The 18,153-nt window shown below is 39.3% G+C and overlaps 3 protein-coding genes across 3 annotated transcripts in view; 2 read left to right on the forward strand and 1 right to left on the reverse strand.

The window, feature by feature from the left end:
• gcfc2 (GC-rich sequence DNA-binding factor 2) overlaps positions 1 to 2,187 on the forward strand; it is a 10,637-nt gene extending 8,450 nt beyond the window's left edge. Inside the window, exons 12-18 of the mRNA XM_003454494.5 lie at positions 1 to 132; positions 411 to 532; positions 664 to 740; positions 997 to 1,063; positions 1,152 to 1,298; positions 1,386 to 1,522; positions 1,826 to 2,187. The exon at positions 1 to 132 is cut by the window's left edge and continues 13 nt beyond it. Coding sequence (XP_003454542.1) covers positions 1 to 132; positions 411 to 532; positions 664 to 740; positions 997 to 1,063; positions 1,152 to 1,298; positions 1,386 to 1,522; positions 1,826 to 1,958 — 815 coding nt within the window. The 3' untranslated portion in view covers positions 1,959 to 2,187. The remainder of the gene's footprint in view (positions 133 to 410; positions 533 to 663; positions 741 to 996; positions 1,064 to 1,151; positions 1,299 to 1,385; positions 1,523 to 1,825) is intronic.
• A 1,978-nt stretch (positions 2,188 to 4,165) lies between these two features.
• LOC100708114 (saccharopine dehydrogenase-like oxidoreductase) lies at positions 4,166 to 12,269 on the reverse strand. The gene is made up of 12 exons (XM_003454522.5): positions 11,946 to 12,269; positions 9,982 to 10,094; positions 8,394 to 8,474; positions 7,526 to 7,655; positions 7,338 to 7,387; positions 7,044 to 7,174; positions 6,061 to 6,178; positions 5,724 to 5,843; positions 5,536 to 5,592; positions 5,298 to 5,409; positions 5,008 to 5,089; positions 4,166 to 4,340 (listed from the first exon to the last, which is right to left on the reverse strand). The coding sequence occupies exons 1-12, from the start codon at positions 12,142 to 12,144 to the stop codon at positions 4,250 to 4,252; spliced, it is 1,284 nt and encodes a 427-aa protein (XP_003454570.1). The 5' UTR covers positions 12,145 to 12,269; the 3' UTR covers positions 4,166 to 4,249.
• Positions 12,270 to 12,500: 231 nt separating this feature from the next.
• On the forward strand, positions 12,501 to 18,141 carry tfb2m (transcription factor B2, mitochondrial). The gene is made up of 10 exons (XM_005458955.4): positions 12,501 to 12,702; positions 13,749 to 14,058; positions 14,478 to 14,667; positions 14,849 to 14,940; positions 15,089 to 15,242; positions 15,517 to 15,665; positions 15,957 to 16,046; positions 16,151 to 16,210; positions 16,302 to 16,450; positions 17,064 to 18,141. The coding sequence occupies exons 2-10, from the start codon at positions 13,771 to 13,773 to the stop codon at positions 17,251 to 17,253; spliced, it is 1,362 nt and encodes a 453-aa protein (XP_005459012.1). The 5' UTR covers positions 12,501 to 12,702; positions 13,749 to 13,770; the 3' UTR covers positions 17,254 to 18,141.
• The last annotated feature ends 12 nt before the right edge of the window (positions 18,142 to 18,153 follow it).

Here is an 18,153-nt window from a genome sequence, read left to right on the forward strand (position 1 = left end):
ACTTTGAAAACCTCCCGTGGTTCACAGCAGTGGAGACCTTTTGTCATGGACATGGCCACGAAGAGCTGGAGCACACAGACAGACAGACGCTGTCCAGCGTCATAGAAAGGACCGTTGTACCCAAAATGACTGGTACTGTGCACTCAATGATCTGTGCTCTGTGACTTTCTCCATAATTTAAGAGAGCAAAAACATCCAAGTACAGGACTAAATAGGGGTTATTACTCTTTCATTTTTAAACTAAAATCCATTTCATGATTTAATCTGAGGCAGTATTATCTGAGCCTTTTATATTGATTGCTCTCTGCTGGTCTTTGAAAAATCCATATGCACATTATAATAACCTCAACTACAGACATGAGATGTGTCAAATACTGACCCTGCCTGTCTTTGTGTGTCTTTGTTTTCAGCCTATGTGGAGCTGGTGTGGGATCCCATGTCCCACCAACAGTCTGTCTGTCTGACTGATGTGTGCCACAGTCTGAAGGAGGACTATTCTATCTTTGAAGGAGAGCATACTAAACCAGTCAAGGTAAAGCCAACACTTACGTATTTTTTCAAAACAAAACCCACCTTTCCTGTTGTCTTTTACTATTTTAAACTTGTATATTATTTATTTCGTCTTACTTTCAGATATATTTTGTGTATTTGTCTCCCACTCAGGCATTCACAGAGGCTCTGGTTCGCAGGCTGAGAAGCTGTGTAGATGAAGATGTCTTTATTCCCCTGTACCCCAAAAAGTCAGTTTCTGTTTGATGTGTTTAAAAATGAATATCAGAATATCAACCAATAAGAAAGCAGGTGTTGAGTACAACACCTGCATTTTGCATCCTTGCACCCTTTTGATACAAGGAATAGTACTTCATTGTATTAAATAAGGAAATGTATCTAAAACTCTCTTCAGTCATTAGATAAAATTGTCAGTTAATAGTCAGATATGGTCCTTTGAGCCTGTTGTATTTGCACTGTATTTATACTGTCTGATGTTCTATTCAGATTTCTTGAAGAGGCGTCTTCACCTCAGCGTCACTTCAGAGATCAGCAGTTCTGGACAGCTGTAAAAGTACTGCTTAGACATTTGTGTTGTGTCAGATTTTGACCTTATTTTCAAACTTCTTATGCTAATAGCAATTGCATTGCTTTTCGTTTAGCTCCTAGGCAACATGGGGAAGTGGGATTTACTGCTCCCTGAGTCTGTATTGAAAGAACTGATGCTGGACAAGCTGTTGAACCGATACCTGATGACCACACTGTGCAGTCAGACGCTGTCCAACAATGCTGTTTATGCATGCAAAAAGGTATTTGAATGCATCACAGGTGTTGTTGTCCTACATAGTAGTTTGACATTGATAATGATGCTTTATCACTCCTCGCTCCCTCCTCAGATAGCAGATGGTCTACCCCCGTCTTGGTTTGAAGGGGAGAGCACCTGTTTGCCTCAGCTCCAGAATTTCAGAAACCACATAGTTCAGAAAGTTCATGCCATCTGTAAACAGCAGCCTCCCAAAGATCCAAACACCAGGTAATAAAACATGTTTTCGTAAGAAAGACAGATTTTGTCCACCAAGGTCGACTTGATCATAGAAAACTGGGGGGAGGAAAAATTGATTAGTGTAACAGTAAGATAAGTCGACATCAAATAGATGCCCTTTTTAAATTAATTTTATATTGCTAGAGATTTTTTGTTTCACTTGATACACAAGCTATTGGAGACTTTCCTGCAGTGTGACAGCAATATTTCTATAAAGTCATTATCTTCATAAGTTTGTGCAGAGGTTCCCCACCCCACAAATGTTGTAATCAGAATCATGTGTTTCTGCTGTAGGTCTGCTGTGGTTGACCTACTGAAGGTTTTGAGTGCAATCAGATGCCACGACTCCATCATGGCCATAGCAGAAAAATACCACTATGAAGATGCCATCTACTCTCATCAGCTGCTGAACCCAGAGACTGCATGAGTCTCAAAGAGATCAAAGGAAGACGGCTCAAACTGAAATACCAACCGCCTATGTGAGGTGGCGTGCACAAAACTGTATGCTCCACCTTGACTGAAGCAATAGTTGAGATGAACACTTGTTTGTAAAATAATTCACATTCCTACGATTTGGAATCGTGAATATGTCGCTGTTTAAACAAGATAATTGGATTTTTTTATGAATAAATGACTTTTGTGATTGTTTGTTTAAACACTTTGCCGTTTAAGGTGTTTTAAATTGCACAACAAACTTCTTTTCTCTTTAATCCCACTCCACACCAGAGTTTTCACTGACATCTCAACACAAACTACAATCCTGTTGAGGTATTCTTATTAAATTGTCTGGTTTCTTATGAACAGATGCTGACAAGACAAACATCTGAAGCAAGGACAGAAAGGAAGGAGACGAGCTTTCATGCTGACAGGGTGTTTTTTCTTTAGTTAATACCAATATCATCTGTCAGATCACATTAAATACAGTACGCAGCACTGAGCTCAGTCAGGTCTTGCTAAAAAAATAAAGTTAACCACATGAGGTTTACTGCATGAAAACTTTGCTTTTTTAACAATTATAATACATATTTTAGACATTACTGTACCAATAGTAAAAATAATCGAATATACTGAAAGCCCATCAAAATCACTTGCATCATTTCAGGCTTTTGAGGGATGTTTGTGTACTAGTAGACAGCTGTAATAAAACTGATCACTTTCTATGTAACTAAAGCTCCAGATACACAAGAGAAACAGTGAACTCATGTTGCAAAGAATGCCTATTGGAGAACTCTCCAAAGTGTGTTGGTATCAGTTCAGTTTTTTAAAATCAGGATTGACTTGTGATTCCAGTCTTTGAAGTTAAATGTAATTTAGAAAATACTTAAAAATAACTGCCCAAATAGGCATCTCAAGACATTTCATGATAGTTGCCAAGTGGCAGGACTTGCTCGTAGAAGAGCTCTTAAACTTTCTTGTACTACTAGTGCATACTCTAAAATGTAAACTGACTTCACAGGAAATGCAGGTGATGTTTCTGTGATGCATGAAAAAAGATACAAGACTTGTAATTATTTGCGGAGTTGGCTTTATTTCTGAGCAAAGCAAAGCACACCAAAACACAACCCCAAAACAGCTTGCCACGTGCACATGACACCCAAACATGAAAAACAAGTCTGTGCTGACAAAAATCATCACTGCAGGTGAAACTAATCCAGTCAAAGGGAGCAAGGAAAAGATGTTTACAGGCCCTGTTCGGTTTCATGGAGAAACTCATGCTGTTTGATGCACAGGCAGCTTTTCTGACAATGCTCAAAGGTAACCGTTTTGAAGGTGAACCCCTGGAAATTCAGGCTAAAAGGAACTACCCTTTAAAAACAAAACAAGCATTTAGTCCAACAAGCAAGGAAGATTTTAACTACAGTGACAGGGCAGGAAAGGCAGGCATGTACATAAGCACACAGCGGGTCTGTCCTCTACTATTGGCTTTACTTCACACAACCAGAACAAAATATGTACAGCTATCATGTTAATGCTACTTAGTATTACTGCTGTACATATAAAGCTACTGTATGCTACAATGCTTAGAGTGCAGAAGTTGACTTTCCAAGAAAGAGGTGCATTTCATGAAGTTCACCACAGCTGCAGTCCTCGAAAATCATTACAAATCTACTGCAAATAGTAATACTTTGTTTTAAACTGAAGGGAGCATGAGAGTTTTTCCTTTTCCTCAAGTCCAATTGGTCCCATTCTGTTTAAAGTAAATCCCAGTTGTGTGGCAACTTCAACAAGACTCTTTTTATTCCATTTGTTGCACATAGAAAATGTGCCTAACCAATTTCTTTTAGTCTGATGATAATTTAACATGCTTTCTTTACAGTTTGTGTTTAAAGATGTGAAGTAAATCTAGTTCTTTCCAGAATTCCTTTTTCAAGTCACCAGAAATTGTGTTAGTGGAGGACCATGCGAAACCCATTTGTTTTACCGCCCTTGGCTAGAAAACACTGCCACAGTTGTGCTTTTTTGTTTTGCAAGCATAACTTTAATACATTCAAGCTGAAAAGAGACAGGCAAGTTTCTGACTAAGTGAAAAGAATAAATGTCAAAAATAACACCAGAAAAAAAAACAAAAAACCAAACAATATCAGGACTTCATCTGAAACTCATCGGTCTTGTGATTAAACAGCTTTCTTCCAATGTTGGAAACTTTTCACTTCCTGTTATGCATATTAGTAAGTGCTCACAAAAACCTGGAGAACAGCAGGAGGGAGAGAACAAACTTTAGATGACAGAGAACTGGATGCCGTGCTTGTTGAGGCGGTCGACTAGTGTGGTCTTTGCAAACGCAGCTCCTGGAGTATAAACTCCTCCCCTGGAAAATGCACAAATATAACTGTATTAGACCAAGTCCCAGAAATGTCATCAAGTGAGATTCACTCATACATAAAACCATTACGCTTGTGCATTCACTAATACTGAATCATGACAGTGACTCAAATGCTGAAGCAATATATGACATTTTCCACATTCTCACGCACATATTTTGAACTTTGAAGCTGTTTTACACTAATACACCCTCACATTTCACAGCACCATTTAACAGCATGCACTTCCATCTGGTTTCTGAGTAAATTCAGTCATTCATTTTCTTTGGGAGTGAGTTTAAATTATTATTTACATAGACTGGTAAGATATACTTGATATGTTTTGTCATGTGATAAAGGCAGAGTACATCCTTGAGAGATCACCAGTCTATTGCAGGGCTATCACAGAGAGTGAGCAGCACAGTAATGCTGCACTGCTTCCTGTGCGAAGTTTGCATGTTCCCCATGTGCTCTAAATTGACCTTACATGTGAATGTGAATGGTTGTCTGTCTCTCTTAGTTATCCTATGAGAGGTGGCATAGGCTTAAGCCCTCCCTGTGACCCTGAATTTCATAAGCTGGAGAGGGATGTTGGGTGGATGAACGGTGTGGTTCATAATTGAGTGTGAAGTCACATCCAGGTCAGGCGGTGGATGTGGGGGAGTGTTGACTCACTTTTTAGGCACGGCTGCAGCTTCGTTGAGAAGGGTTAGAGCAGCCTGAACCATGGCGATGGGCGTGGCCACATATCCAGCCTCTGAATAACAGAAAGAAAAATTACACAAGTATTAGACTTGCATTGCAAAGAAAGGCCAGGCTGGCTACCTGGGCTAATTTGTATTCCTTTCACTCCAGAGAAATGGTGCCATGTTTCCTGTTTTCAAGGACTTTTAAGAGTCTGCTGCATGGTGATTGCATCAAAGACAAAATCTTGTGTCAGACTAGGACCCTTAATTTCAGATTACCTGGTCCTTGAACCCGTGTGCGGATTTTCGCATTAGGTTTTCCTTGGGAGGTGTCCTGTTCCTCAGTGTAGCCCTCTCCATAGAAGGTAAACTGGAAGGATGAAGCCTCCATCTAAAACATGCCAGAAAACAGAACAACTTCTTTTTAGCAGACATAACCTTTTTTGTTCTGTTTTATTTTCACATGGATTTAAGGATAACTGTAGAGTCTGCAAGCCTCAGACTGTTTGTGCTCTACCTGCTTCCTAGTTGGTCCAGCCTTCGAAAACATTCCAAAGGAGAAGAACTCTGGGTACTAAAGGCAAAGATTTAAAAACAGAGGAGTGTCACAGCATTTCCAAACACCCATGATGTATTTTATACTGTACAATTACAGACGACTGATATTATAAAATGCAGTAAACCACATTTTGTGGCTTAGCTTACTTTGATGAGCAGATTCCGTCCAAAACTGAACTTGACCAAGAACAAGAACATCATGCCAGCAAACAACATTTTGATGATGTTTCCGATACCTCCTATTCCTGCATATGCTCCATACTGGACCTGCAGTTTATGATGAGAGGCAGTGAAATACAAGCGGCACAAATCTGAAAAAACAAGATTGCTGTGTCCTGGACACCGCGTCGTCACATGAGATTTTACAAGTGAATCAGCAGTAGACATTTAATACAAGTACAATGTGTGTAAAGTGGTCCCCGGATGTTAAATAAAAACAAAGATATTAAAGAAAAACTAACTAGTAAATAAATAAAAGACTGACCGGAGTGGCTTCATATTCCTCTGCCAGGAAGCGCTGAGTTCTCTTCACAACAGAGGGATCTGAGCCCATGAAGGGCACAGAGTACTGCTGGAGCTCATTACTGTAGAACAACGCTCCCCTACAAATACAAGCATTTCAGTGATTACACAAAATTATGTGTGGGGCGAGGTGTAATACATGCTCGTTTGTGCACTATGGGACTGTAGAATCTAACACTGAAACGATCATTCTGTTATATTAAACACACTCTCATATATGCATCTACACATCAGTTTACTGAAATGTTATATCCTATCAGAGGAATCATCAGATCTGTGTTATTAGCTGCTTGCATGCATACAGTGGTTCATAACTGCTGCCAGCTATGCTTTCTGACATGATGCACAGAAAGCTCTCACAACATACCATCTGCTCTTGAAATGGGACAGGTAACAAATTAGTACTGGTATATTCTTATCAGAACCAAAGAATTGCTAAGCCTTTATCCAAATGGTGTCGCTAAAGATTTATATGTAATGTTAATTCATTCTAACATGGTTACAATGTTAGAATTCCCATGTTTAAACCTCTGGTGTTGAGTGATCACATTTAAAGATGCTGTGCGGCAAACACAGCAGAATTTAGTATCATGTGTGTAAAAATGTAGTTGATAAATGTAGAAACGCCACAAGTACTACATTTTTTTTAATATCTGAACATGGCTGCTGTAATGGCATTATCCATGCAGCCTCATTCCTCCACATGAAGCCATCTCAGCCTCAAGTCAAGGTAACAAATACTGCTGATTAGTATCAGCTTCAGAGTACTGATAAGTACTGGCATTGACATAAGAATGAATAAAATTCCTACAACCATCCTTTATACGGTCTCCAGCCAGTAGTTTTATATTTATCCACTGCAATATTTACTCTGAGGCAGGCAATTTGATGCAAATCAAAAAAATAATTTAAATTCAGAAATAAAAGTATTACTGCTTTGTGTACCTGCGTTTAAGCTTTGTGCCAGCCGTGGGGAGAGGTTTGTGATTAAACTTTCTCCTAAGACTCTGAAGCTTCTGGCTGTCAGCAAATCCATAGATGGCTGACTGCCATGTGCCATCATGGATACACCCGCCCTGTCAGAAGAAAACAGAAACATGCACACACACACACGTGAAATAACATATGGAGACCATATTTAAACATGTAAAAATGTAAACTTGTAAAAATTACTGAGCACAAGTACAGAAGAATGTGTGTAATGAAGCTTAAACAACAAGCTGGTTCACAGACACATACCTCAGCTCCTGCACTGACAGTCAGGAAGCTCTCCACGGCGGTCAGTGTGCCTGTGGATAAACAAATACACAAGTTTATATCATTAAATCATTAACTCCATAGCCCTGTCAAAGAGGGCTTAAATTTGAATAATATTGTGTATATGAGCATGTATACTGAATGTGTAGACTGTGTCACTATTTGCATACCCTTGAACTGGTTTCTGGTGTAGAGGACCCCCATGTCTGCAGGAATGGAGTCAAATCCACAGCTCCCAATGATGTAAACACCTTTTTCAGCTGCCTGGCTGCTGTAGTTCAATTGCATGCCCTCCAGAAACTAGATAACAGCAGAAAGAAACTCAAGTTAAGGCAGACACATGCATGCACGCACAAAAAGTCTTACATTTCTAAGATTTTTTAAAACCTTTTTGGAAACTTTAGTATTTTTTTAATTAAAGCATGAACAAGACAATTTGCCAAAAACATCTAAATATACTGTCACTGGAGGAAAGATTTTTTTTTTTTAAATTTTAAAAATGCAAAAAACACTATGTTCTCAATTCTTAAGGAGGGTTGTCCTGATACGTTGAAGGTGGTGTGATGTTTCATGTAGCTTTCATGCAACCTTTTGGAAATGAGAAACAGTCTGGGAATACACATGAACCTAATAAAAAACAAAAAACAAAAAAAAACAAAACACTAAATTCGGGTCACCAAAGCGCCTGCATCTGTGTTACAGTAGGACTTATTGCGTCACACATGAGCACCTGACAGTGAGGCAGCTGTTGCTGTCATGGGACCCAGTAAGAAATTATTTTGTCTAACCAGCTGCAGCATCAAACTCAGCACATCTCCCATTTATTTCCAAACAAACACTTTTAAAGCTGAATGTTAGCTTTGTGCACAGTTCTAAATCATGTTTACCAGTGTGTGTGAGTGAGAAAGAGAAATAGTAGGTCTACCTTAAATTTAGAAACATGCAGACTATTGCAGAAAAATCAAATCGCTTCAGCATCTGTGTTTTCCTCAAGCCAACATCAAACCCGAGGAAACCCTCATACATTACAGTACAAACCTGAGGCTCCCCACTGATGTCAATATGGTGTGCTCCATTTTCCACGCAGGCTTTGACCACTGGCTCCCCATAGAATCTGTACTATAAACACAGACAGAAACTAATTGAATTACTTAATTTTCACAATTTTAAAAATTGGCCATTTTCCCCACTGCTAAATCCTTGTGCTGCACAGGTGAAAATCCATCTTCTCCAGCACACATCATGTAGCATTTGCTCTCAGGTACCAGTGTCTTTGCTCCCCCTGATTGTTCAACATGAAACGATCCTTTACTGGCTTTCCACACAAAAACAACTTGCAGCAAATCCTGTTGAACTTGTTCACTTCGTTGCCACGTGTTAACACACTGGTTTATTTTAGGTACGCAAGCAAAACCTAATATAAAAACAACAGATATGCCAGAAATACTACATCTGTAAAGCTTATGGTGTGAAGTTTTTATTATATGAAAGTTATGAAACTTACAGACAGTGACTACAGATAATAAATGGACTGCACCAAACGGCACCATTTACTGGACAGGCAGCAACAACATTTGATGAAAACCTTTCCTGCTTCATACTTCAATACCTGTGTTTGTTAAATTTGGCTTGAGCTCCTTAATGCATTATATTAGATTTTGATTTATTAAGCTTTGAAATTCTATTTGTGCATTAAAAATAAATCTTTCTGATACTGTTATCAATCAAGGTTTTCATGTAGTGGCTGCTGAAACACAGTAATTCATGTGTTTTAACCTTGGGGTTAAATAAAAGACTAGCTTAATTTATCCAAGTCCAGTATATCCAAATAATTTTGATGTTGAGTTGACATTTAAAGATTTTTCTTAATTTTCTGATATTCTGTGCAAGGTTTATTCAAGTTAAACTACAAAGACCAACTTGCAGAGCAGGTTCACCTCTTTGTAAACAACACTTCCAGTTGCAGTTCCTAAGAACACTACAATTTACACCTGTAGTGTAGATAAAGTTTTTTCTCTCTCGTAATAATGAATCCATTACATTATTGCTCATTTGTGAAATTCTAGCTAGGGAAGCAAATGGAAAAAAAAAAAACAAAACCCCAAAAAACCCAAAAAACAAACTGTGTTGTTGGCTTCTGTGCCTGAGTTTGAAGAAAGCTGGCAGGGTGCTGCTGTGCATTACAATTGTGGTTATTGTAGTCGAAGAATTTGATTCAAAAAACTAAACCTGAATGATGCACAGGATAACATAATGCTAGCTATTGTGTGCTACATGTCAGTAGCCTTCATTGTGTGAATGTAAGCTGAAGTGAACGCTGCTCTGAGTGTGTGTGTGTGTGTGTGTGTGTGTGTGTGTGTGTGTGTGTGTGTGTGTGTGTGTGTGTGTGTGTGTGTGTGTGTGTGTGTGTGTGTCTGTGAGAGAGAAAGAGGGAGAGAAAGAGAGAGAAAGACAGATTCAAAGAAGGAGAAAGAGAAAGAGATGGGGGTGATAACTTATTCTTATGCCAAAGCAGGATGCCATCACACTAATCTTGGCAGTTTGTGTGAGAGAAAACTAGTTTACGTCATGACATGGAGCAAGTAATAATACACAAACACAAGCTTCTGTGGAACTGTCAACTTACAGGCCCAACGCAGTTGAGAACAATCACAGCCTGTTTGCACATGGCTGCAAGGGAGTCTGGTTCCCCGACATCTGCCACGATGATGTCCACCTCCGCCCTCAGCTCAGGCTTACCTACACACACAAAGACACATAAGTAACAGCATTTTCATTTGTTTCATATAAACCAATCAAAGTCCAGTTCACTGGACTTTCATTTGTTTATATGGAAGTCCAATGAATATGTCTGGCAGCATATTCACAGGCAGTGCTATTACACCACAGCTATCACACTACTATCCGAGCAAATATGCAAAGTCGGTCACTTATTTTTGTCTGTGTAAACATTTTCTGTCATACTGTTAAAATTACATGAAACATGTTCAACACCGTTTCATATGATGAGGTTGGTGAGCCAAATGCTCAGGCTTTAAACCGTTCTAAGTGATATATTTCAAAGATTTTTCTACTCTTGGATCTGCATGATGTCAATTGGAGAGACTGTTCTTCATATGACAATCACATGCCCCTGGCTTCGGCAGCAGACCGACCCACCTGCTGTTCAGACCTTCTGTTTACAATGGGCACGTAAACAGAAGAAAGAGGACTTAAAAGGCAGAGGAGCTATGATGATTGTTTCAAACTGGATGAAATGAGGGAATGATGAAAAATATTACTTATGTGTAAAATATACTGGTTTGTTATTCCTGAGTTTGAGTTTTAACCAACAGACCAATGCAAATGTGTGAGAACTCTGTACACCATTCGGGTGAAAACGAGGACAACATAGTGTAAAGGAATGCAGATGCTGCACAGGCTGGAAGAAATATCTTGAATAACTAAGACATTAAACAGCACGAGTAACTTTAAAATGTGCCACTGTAACTATATAAAGCCTCTAGAAGACAAACAAACACACAAGCCATCTTCAGTGCTCACTGAGAGGCTGGACTAGTGTGCTGTCATGGACGGGGATAGTACAGCGAACTGGTATGTTCCATCAGCTGTTGCACACTCCCTGAAGAGAAAGCCGAAGAGGATTGGACAATAGAATAACAATCTAATCCTTTGGAAACTTGAATCACTATAACAACAACAGAATAGCTTCCTGATCTTCAGCTAGTGATGGACTCAATTATCCTTGTTTAGCGTGTTGCATAGATACAAATCATCAACCTGGAAACTTACTGCCATTCTAAATATGTTTAGCATATATCTGTTATTCCACACCACATTTTTGAATATATTCCTGTGAACAGTATTTCTATTTCTGCTTGGTGACTGCAGCAGCAATGGCAGAATTCCACATGCTATTGATTATTTGACATATAAACTGATGATATTTTACTTTTGGATTTTCTGTTTGGGAAAATATCAGATAAGAAAATAATCATGCGAAGCATCTTTGTTTCTTTCTCTGAAGGAATTACACTTCACTATTTCTTTTGAAATGTTAATCAAAATAATGTTTATTTAGTTGATCAAGCAATAAGAGGCCGAGATAAGAACAATTTACAGCTTACTGTTTCAACAAGGGGCAAAACTACTTCATAAACACTTTAATTTGATTATTTGCAAGCTGATTTAAGCATGTAACCAAATATACTCATAGATTTTGAATTTTAACAGAGTGAAGTATCTTATTTATAGTAGAAGAAGAATTATTAAGGATTAACCTTTGGTTGCAACATCAGCTTTACTGTACTTTGGAGCTCAGAGTTGAGGGTCAAAGTCACAGCAAACTCAATGTAACCCTGTTTTAAGAAAACAATAACTATAGCCCTACATTTAAATTTTTTTTATTATTTTTAAATCGCAAACAACGCTCTGTGAAGACATCCCAGCGTCAATAAGCATATGCGCTCATTTCTCCTTTTTTTAATTTTCAGTTCATTTAACTTAAATGTTTAAGTCAACAAGAATACCCTTATTTTAGTGACTATCTGCTTGTATATGCACAGCTCATGGGATCAATAGGATACATACTGAGGGCTCCGGCGGCCTGCTCCAGAACTTTTTCCAGCTTCTGTTTGCTCCTACCGGCCACGGCCCACTTCAAGCTCCCCTTTGGACCCTCGGACGCCGTCCGGGCCACCTCTTCCACCACGAACTGACCCGTGAACCCGGAGGCTCCGAAGATAACCAGATGGTACGGCCTGCTTGAAGATGTTTCCACACGCGCCATAGTGATAGCAGACAGGCTGGATAAGCTCGCACAGACACCAGCAGCCCTTGCACCAGGATCCTGGCTCCAGTCTGACAGCCTGACAGACTGCGTGCGCTTTTACGGCGCTCCTTGGTCTACTTCCGTAGCAGGATAATATGCTAATATGCTAGTAGATATTGACAGCAGTGGGAGTTTTTAGCTATTTAAACAATTCCTTCCGAAGGAACTGGAGTTATTATATTATATTTAGGACAAAATTCTATTTATTTTTTAGTTTTCTGTGAAATATGTGTAACTTATATTGATTTATTCCTGTTTTTGAAAGTGTTTCTGCGCTAGCCATATTAGGCCGACTACTTCCTCGAGTGTTCTGATTGGCCTACGCAGTTGTCGCCTGTCAGTGACGAGAGCAGCTGCGTCTTTAACGCCACGAGTGTTGCAAAAACAAGGCACGCAGGGTCAGGATGCGGTGGGCTCAATGTCACAGAGTTTTTCCAGCGAGCAGATAGACGAGAGTAAACGTTAAAGTCTGGATGTCTTCAGATTTGGAGCAACTGCTGGATAATCTGCAGTGAGGTATGCTCGCGTTTTTCACTATTACATAACCGTTCGATATGATATCTTTAAGAGAGGTTAGCGCACTGCTAGCCTCTCGGCTAACAAATTTAGGTTTTAAAAATGTCTCTCGGTTTCAGGTTGTTTTGTGCCCTTTTGAAAATCACACAATATGTGTGCGCTCCACCGTAAACTCTACGGTGATGGTGATAAGGTTAAGTAAAAGTCAGCACGTGTTAATATGCTTATGAAAACCCACCCACGTGCTATCAGATGGGATTGTTCTGACTTGGGTGCACCAGTGTTTGCCAGAGTGCAAAATCGTGAAATTATCTATGCTAGCGGTCGATTATTTTATTATACATTCTTGAAATTGGGTATTTGACCACCAAGCTGAGCAAGAGTAGGTAAAAGAAGAATGTGTGAGAAATGACATTTAGTCTTACAACGTATTCGTGTTTATGCGTATATTTTTTTTGTTTTCTTTCCCCCCTTATTGTCTCGTCTTCCCTAAACTTAATATCAGTTTCCATAATTATGTTGCTGACACACAGCTTTAATGGTCTACCAAACCTCCCACCGGTCTCTCACCCACGCCCCGGTGTATTTGCCTTCAGGAATTCTAATCCTTGTTCTCCAGCGTCTTTGAGAGGTTCCCCTCATAGGCACCAAATCCGACTTTTTTCCAAATGTAACACTTTTCCCCTCCCCTTTGAAAACTTCTCAGTTTCTCCCTCCCTGTGGGGTTAAGAACCTGTGTGTTCACACCTTGGTAACGTCTGGCATCGATTACTGCAACTCATTACTTTGGTTTTCCTCTGGAGTCCATCCATGCCATTCCCTTTCCTGTCTGAAAATGCACCTGTTTAAACGAGCATATTTACTCTTCATGTCTTCCACCCTTTATATTTTAACTTGTTTTATTGATTTGATATTTTCTTTTTTTTAAATTCTCATGTGTTTAACTTTTCTGCATAAGGTGACCTTGAGTGTGCCCTATTGCCTTTAATAATATTTGATGTAATTATAGTTATTGTGATTCTTCTTTTTCTCTTTCTGTGCTGTAGCCTCTCATAAAGGTCATCCACCATGTCCACCCAGATTTGCAGAGTGGTGGAGCTACTGCTCCGCTCTGCTTGCTGCCATACTGTCAGAGGTCAATCCTGTTTGAGCAAGGCGGTGTCGACCCCTGTGGGTCCCTCTGGCCTCTGTGCCTCTGGTGTGTCTGTGCTTCAAAGGAGGGCCTACAGTCTGGACTCCCTGTCTTTGGGTCCCGGTCGGCCCTCACTTGGTCCAAAATCTCAACAGCCCCGTGCAGAAAGGACGTCCCCATCGTCTGCACTCACACACAGGAACCTGTCTGCTGTAGCTGTACAGGTAGATAATTTATTTCGGCTCTGATTGAAGCTTATAGGTGTATACTGCATTTCTATTGGTTGTAATTGTATGTTGCACTTTCATACTTGTATCTATTATATTTATATGTAGCATTGTGGTCTATGATCAACTTTATTTTTTACTGCTATTATCTGACAGTATCTGCATTCCTGTACGTACAATACAATCTGCACAAAATCAGCATATTTTGCTGGATTTGAGGTTGTTGTAGCTTTTTAAGGCTACTTGATCCACTCGATGTGTACAAAAAAGTATGCATTCCTGGAAAATGGATGCGTACATCAGGGTTTTTTTTTTTTCATAAAATAATGAAAACAACTCAAGTTTTTTAGTATAACTTGAGCTCTTTATACTGACAGTGCTGTTGACCCATTATGTGCATTTATGTTTTCTTACAGGGCCAGTGTCGTCCTTTGTGCCAGTATGATTTCCTAGACCTTGGGGAGGTAGAGGAGAATGTACGACGAGCTCAGGCCTGCAAAAAAATCAGACACTTCATAGTGGACCCGGACCTGGCTAATCTGGTAGCACAGCATCTAGGACCTGATCTACAAGATGCTAAAACTGTTATCTTTGAATGTAACCCAGGTATGTGTTTATCTCTACAGTGTTGGGCAGCATTCTTCCATCTCTGCACAGATGATGACGACAAACTTAGTGGTTTTTTGTTTTGTTTTTTTTGTTTTGTAATTTTTTTAAACACATAGTATAACATTTGACTATATCTTTCTTATTATTGATGAGCTGCATTTGTGCTTTCCTTTTTCAGGTCCTGGGGTATTGACTAGGACTCTGTTAAATGCTGGAGCTCAGAGAGTTGTTGCTCTTGAAGGTGATAGGTCTTTTCTACATGACCTGCAGGTAACTTTAACATCTCCAATCATAATACTGCTTTTTGTATCTTTACAAAGTCCCTTGTATTAATCTAAAAATTGTAAAGTGTCATATGTCACCAGTTAATATTTCTCGTTGATGTATAATCCACACAAATAAATGTTCCCCTTTCTAGGAGCTAGAAGGCCGGCTTGATGGTCAGCTGGAAGTAGTTCACTGTGACTACTTTAAACTAGACCCCATTGGTCTTGGCAATGTGAAACCCCCAGCTATGTTCACCGATAAACTCTTCACTGACCTGGGAATCTCAGAATCTGCTTGGACTGATGGTGAGGAAAAGAAGGATTTTTATCCTTCCCCTCTCACTGCAAACTACTTACTTTTGTGCTCAATAGTGCCTTGAATCCTAATTGGAGCAGACAAAATTTAAAAAATTCATAACAGGAACTTTTTCAGTCTTGAAATATTTAAAAAAAAAAAAAAAAAAAAAAAAAAAGGAATAAGCTCATACTTTGTTTACAGCTTTTAACACATTTCACAGCATTGCTTGGGTTTTGTACCAGCCCATTAAAGTGTGTCTTTTGGTAAAATGGCTTTGTCTAGACATCCCAGTGAAGGTGGTGGGAATCCTGCCGCAGCGTAATGAGCGTGGCATGCTGCTGAAGATGGTTTATGCTTTGTTTGAGCGGCTGTCTGTCTACAGATATGGAAGAATAGAGCTCAACCTCTTCATAAGTGAGAAGGAATACCTGGTAATTGAACAACAGTATTTTAAGATGTGTAGAAATGACTGTGTGAGAGTATAAATCAGCCTGTATTTTTGTGTTAATTGGTTGGATGATGTAGATTAAACACATTCTTGTACTTCCTGATGTTATTCAGGGGCAGCTTTAAGCTAAGTTGCATCTGTACTAGTCTTCCCTGCATTATCATATTCATGCTGATAACACAACCTGTAGTTGCGACGAGTGTCTGCTCACTCATTAATCTGACTTTCTTTAATCCTTGTGTAAAATATCCAACAACTGTTATCTCTCCATCAGAAACTGGTGGCGCGTCCTGGTGAAATGATGTACTACAGAGCCTTTGGCGTCCTCTGGCAGATGGCCTGTGAGATTGAGCTACTGCACAAGGTACAGTATGAGGCAGACCACTTTCTATTAATGCAGTTGTGTGAAAACCAGTAAGTGATTTAAACGGATGTTTTATAGAAATTTTTGTCATTTTTGTGTTGCAGGAGCCGTGGGAGTCATTTGTGGTGTCATCAAGGCAAGGTGTACCTAGCTCTAAAGGCAAGGTAAGGAAGGGAATATGCTCAATAACGGTAATTAGGTAACCTTGATTGTGTTTTATATTTATTATAACATTTCCCCTCATCCTCTCCTCAGCTTCCAAATGATCACCTGTGCCTGGTGCGCCTGCGCCCACGGGCTGATCTGTTCTCTGCAGGACTGACCCCCTCCAACGCATCAACTCTACTGATGATGATCAAACAGTGTTTGGCAAAGAGGAAGGTCAAGCTCATTGACAGGCTCAAGTAAGCAGTGCACACACTGAACTGTCGAGATTAAATAGCCAAAATATTGCACGTGTATTAGAGATGTGCTCTTATTGTAACAACTGTACACACACCAGTTTAACACCGGTCTAGTTACTTTGAAAAAAACACTCCACATATTTGAGAGCTTTTTTTGTTGCCAACTTTCTTTCCAATTCAACAAAACAAGGCTTTGTGCTATTAATAACATGAACCAAAGTGTACTGATTATTTGATTATTGCAGGGTGGATGCTCTTACCCTAGAAAAGTACCATAATTTAATCCAAAGATATCTTTTTCTGCAGATTCTTTGACAAAGTCTTAAATGTCTTTGAAAGTTTCAAATATTTGGGCAGTTCCAGGATTTATAAGCTACACAGGATGGTGTTTGTCTTGAGAGGCGGAAACATTTAGGACAGTTTGAGCAAGTATCATCTGTGCAGTCTCTTCAGCTGTAATACACCATGCCTTTAGTGCTTCTAACAGAAGTTAGGGCCATTTCCATCTGAAGAAAATAATAGTGGACAGAATCTGTGAGCTGCCAATCATTGGTGAGTGGTTTTGAGCTTCTTTTGCTATTCCTTACTGTGTCTCTTATTTTTTGTTTTCTAGTCTCTGGTCACCAGACAGTGGCAGTAAACTGTTATCAGAGATGGGCATGTCGGAGGACATACTGACAGGCCACGTTTTTCCAGAGGAGTATCTTAGACTGTTCCAGCTGATGGACAAGAGCCAGGAATTCACACAGAGCTGGCTTTACGAAGAAATCTTGGAGAACACACAGAGGGAGGGTTGGGGCTAAAACCTAGACAAACAGACCATATATGTACAGATTTACAGTGTGCATACAAAGACGTGTGATATACTGATGATGTAATATAGATAATGATAATAATATAATATGTGGCATAATGATACAGAACTTAGAGATGCAGTTGTGATGTTATCACAGTTGTATTTGTTACTGAGATTATTTAAACGTGACTGTGACAAACTCTACAAACTTCAGAGCCGCGGAGGAAGGACGTCAAATAAATGTTTCGATGAACTGAGATTCCCAAGAGGTGCAATTTCAGAGAAACGCACTTAAATATGACACTTGGTCTTTAGCAATGAGAGAAGGAAAAAATGCCACTGTAATTAAAAGTAAAAAACGGTCTTAACAGTTAAGTTTCTGCATTATTACCAGAATCTCTCTTAATACCCAAATAGGTTGTTCAAAAGAGGATACAAAATTTCTTAATTTTGCATGTGCTGTAATCGACGACTAGTACCGCTGCAGTTTTACCAAACAAAACCCCTACGTATGATACTGATCAAGGAGTGCCGAGTGGCGTCTGTCTTGTATACTTTTGTGTAATCAGTTGCAAGTCCGTAAGCTAAAATGTGTGTAATGCCATGTTTTCAGGACTGTGTGAGCTGTGAATGTGATGATTTCTAAACTGATCATTAAATCAGAATTTTCATATGTGGAGGAAAAAAATAACTTAGTGATGTTTCAGTTTATTTTTGCACCAGTGTAGAGGCTTTGGACTGACTAAATTCATTACTTTGCTATCCTGATCATTAAAAACCTGTTGATTTTAGTTTTGTCTTTAAACAATCATGTGCTTATACCTCATACAAGTGTCTGGTTTCATGTAATACATCTGTAGCAAAAAACAATTATGAAATAAATTATTTTACAGTATTTTTTCCCAAC

The sequence above is a fragment of the Oreochromis niloticus genome, linkage group LG1 (assembly GCF_001858045.2).
Source record: "Oreochromis niloticus isolate F11D_XX linkage group LG1, O_niloticus_UMD_NMBU, whole genome shotgun sequence".
In the NCBI taxonomy this organism is placed as follows: Eukaryota; Metazoa; Chordata; class Actinopteri; order Cichliformes; family Cichlidae; genus Oreochromis; species Oreochromis niloticus.